Raw genomic sequence first — 3,422 nt, 5'->3', positions numbered from 1 at the left:
CCCAGGTCCAGACAGATCCCGCCTGTGGGGAACGAGGCGTCGGGGGTGCAGTCGTGGAGAAAAGGGGCCCCAGCCAGTCCACACTTGAGTTGCTCAGCCCTGTAGTCCTTGCCATTTCGAATGCAAGGACCAGAAGCCTGGAATCTGCCCAGAAAGCGCCCGCTTCTCTTTGTCCAGGTGAAGTCAGCCTCACCTGGACTCTGCGTCTCCCTCCCTCTCCACTCCTCACTCGCCGCTGGGCTGCACTCTACATATGGAGTTAACAGGCCCAGAAGGACGAGGGGTTTGCACCACCTGGCGCCTGCCGGTGTCGCCTGCCTGGGACGCCCTTCCCTTTACACTTCCTCCTTTTCACCAATGCACACTGGAGGAAGGTGTCCCCTTCCTCCAGGAAGCCCTCCCTGACACTTCCTCCACCCCAGCCCTGACCACTCTGAACTCTAACGACATGCCAGTGAGGTGCTGCCTCGAGCTGACCTGGTCACTGCTGTGTCCCTAGTGCCGCTACTCGTGAGTGCTGTGGGGAGAATTAAAAGCCCTTTGTGGTCACAGTCTCCTCTAGTGATTTCTCAGATCTGGTCTTCATTGCTCAGATTGCTCCCATGGCTCCAGCCCACTCATGGCCCACGAAGTCACCTCCCGCAGGACCTGTCTTGGCCACCTCGCCGACCTCCTTCCCCAACACTCCCCTCACCCTCTGCTCCAACCACACCAGCTTCCCTGTGATCCTCAACGCCCCAGGCACATGCCTACTTCGGGGTGTCTGCATTGGTTAGTCTGCCTGCCTGCTCTCCATGACCCCCCCACCTGGTGCCCCATCTTCAGCAAGGTCTCCCCTGACCCCTGCAGCTGGAACGTCAACCAGACACTCCATACATGCTCCCCAAGCCCTTCAGACGTTTTTGCCTTAGTTTTTATCGCCACCCACACAAGTCCCCCCTTTATCTTGTCTACTGCCTGCCCCATCAGCTCCACGGAAGCTTCTTGTCCATTTCGCCCCTTGCTGTAGCCACAGCCTGCAACAGGGCCTGGTGCCCACACATACTCCACAGACAGGAGCTAGGCGTGCCAACCCTCTTCCCCGCTTCACAGGGCAACAGTCTGGGCAGAGGGGGCGGCCATGGTGCTAGCGGAGACAAAGCCAGGATTCCCCCCCAGGCTGAGCGGAGCCCCACCCCTGCCCCCCTGCCAGCTCCTCCCCATTCTGGCCCCCATCTCACCATTCTGGCATGGCCGCAGGCTGCACCGGTCCACCCTCTTCTCACAGTTGGAGCCTTGGAAGCCAGCTGGGCAGTGGCAGATGTAGGCAGAGTCGGGGTCCGCACCTCCCACGCACAAGCCACCGTTGAAGCAAGGTCCATCTGCACATGTCACCCCGCTCACCTCACACCGTAATCCATAAAACCCCCGGGGACAGGCACACTCGAAGGACCCAGGGGTCTCCTGCACAAAGACAAAGAGGACTTTGGACCAGGGTCCTGGCAGGACAACCCCAACCCACGCATCAGCCTGGACCACAGGCTCCCCCAGCTGGCAGCATGCCAGCCTCACCTGCCCAGTCCTCCCTGATGGCCCCTGGCCTTCCCCACGCTTCAGGGTCCAGGCCCAGGGTGACCCTGTGCACCCGTCCAGCCTGCCCTTCCAGAGTCTGTCCAAACAGCGAGGCCAACTTGAGGTCCTGTTCCTAAGGCCCCCCCAGGGGCTCCTCCTGATCTCATTGCACTCCCACACCTCTAGGGTGTCACCCACTCACTCCCCTGTCCATCACCTATTTCAAGGTCCCAGGAAACCCTCCCCAACAGCTACCCCAGCCATCCCTAGGCTGTTGTCTCTTGGGATCCAGGGTGTGAGGGAATCCTCAAAAGTAACACTTAGGATGAGGTGGGGCGGGGTGATACTGACACTGCAGCTGCCCCCGTTGGCACACGGGTTCCCGTCACAGGGCCCGGGCCCGGGCACGAGGCAGCCGGTGTTGGTAGAGGATGAGCCCTGGGGGTCGAGGCAGCCGCTGGTGGACACAGGGATGGTGCAGAGGGGTCCGGTCCAGCCGGCCAGACAGCGACACTCATCGGGCTGCTCACAGAAGCCGTGCTCCGGGCTGCAGCCGGCTCGACACACTGCTGTGGGGAGGCGGAGGGGAGAGGACTGAAGAGGGGCAGCCTCGGGGGGCATGATCAGAGAAGTTTCTGGCGCTTTCTGTGCTTCACTCCGTTTCATGCTCATGACAGACCACCCTCTGCGCTAGCCGGTATTGCCACCTCCAGGGAAACTGAGGCCTAGAGAAGGGAGGTGACTCGCCCAGCTAGGAGGTGCTGCAGTGAGGATGTGACCCAGGCCACTGGGCTCCAGAGTCCAGAGTGGGATGGGGGCTGCAGGTCAGTTTGGAGGGAGAGGCTGAGGGAAGGGGGCCAGAGAGGGGGAGGGTTGGATTAGGCCAGGTCCCGGAGGCTCAGGATAGGGCTGGGAGTCCTAGGGGCTCCCGGGGCTTCAGAAATCTGGGGAGGTGGCCCTCCCTGGTGGCGCAGCGGGTTCAAGCACAGCACTGAGAATCTAAAGCCGCTTCCGCATGAGTTCGATCCCCGCCTGCCCCGGAGGTGACCACATGGCGTGGCAGACCTCTCCTGGCCCGCCCGCTGCTCCCCTCAGCAGTGTACTTCGTCAATCTGCCTGTTCTGCTCCCCGCTCTGTCTCTGGTGAAGCCTCTCACCACCCCTGAACCTCTGGTCTGTACCCCAGTTCTGTATGCACAAATAAATACATTTAAAAAAAAAAGGGAAATCTGGGGAGGAGGCGGTCAGGCTTTAGATCTCAGGCTTTAGAAAGCAAAGGGGGAGAAAGGACCCCTGAAGGGAGAGGCGGTACTGGGGTGGCTTTCAAAGCTCCCAGGTGAGCAGACAGGGCCCCAGAACTACAATGGGGTCCTAGGAATTGCAAAGGGGTGTGAGTATGGGTTGAAGAAGGAACCAACTGAGAGCAAATGGAATGCGTCTGAGGTGCCCATGTGGGGAGACAAGGTGCTGGGAAAAACAGAGCCAGAATACCCAGGAACGTCTGGATGGAACTAAGTCTAGGACCCTCAGTTTCCCCAAAAGCTGGAACGTGGGAGGTGACTCAGGACTGTGAGTGGAGCTGGGGAGGTGCCGGGCCCCAGTGTCCCGGAATTCCTTGGATATTGGCAGGGAGCTGAGGACTGAGAGTGGAGGGGGAGGGAGGAGGGCACTGGTAGCGGTAGGTGCATAACCCGGCTCTCTGGAGAGGGCTACCTGGGGTTCTGGGGGCGGGTCCTGGGGGCCCGGTTCCCTGCGGAGGGTAACTGCCGTGAGAAGGGCCCTGGGACCATGAGTGCAGCCGAGGGGATGAACGCAAGACGCACCAGGCTCCTCGCACACGTCCTCGGCCGGGGTGCAGGGACGCCGCCCGGG

The 3,422-nt window shown here is 61.2% G+C and overlaps 1 protein-coding gene across 1 annotated transcript in view; it reads right to left on the bottom strand.

Moving 5' to 3' along the window:
- DLL3 (delta-like 3 (Drosophila)) overlaps nucleotides 1-3,422 on the bottom strand; it is a 7,313-nt gene that overhangs the window by 1,422 nt on the left and 2,469 nt on the right. Inside the window, exons 4-6 of the mRNA XM_012730497.1 lie at nucleotides 3,374-3,418; nucleotides 1,903-2,120; nucleotides 1,221-1,443 (exon numbers count right to left, since the gene is read on the bottom strand). Of these exons, the coding sequence (XP_012585951.1) occupies nucleotides 1,221-1,443; nucleotides 1,903-2,120; nucleotides 3,374-3,418 (486 nt within the window). The remainder of the gene's footprint in view (nucleotides 1-1,220; nucleotides 1,444-1,902; nucleotides 2,121-3,373; nucleotides 3,419-3,422) is intronic.

Source organism: Condylura cristata, unplaced genomic scaffold, assembly GCF_000260355.1.
Source record: "Condylura cristata isolate star-nosed mole 26May11 unplaced genomic scaffold, ConCri1.0 scaffold00028, whole genome shotgun sequence".
NCBI classification, from domain to species: Eukaryota; Metazoa; Chordata; class Mammalia; order Eulipotyphla; family Talpidae; genus Condylura; species Condylura cristata.
Note: the sequence above shows the minus strand (reverse complement) of the source record. Positions and strands in the feature narration are given on the sequence as shown.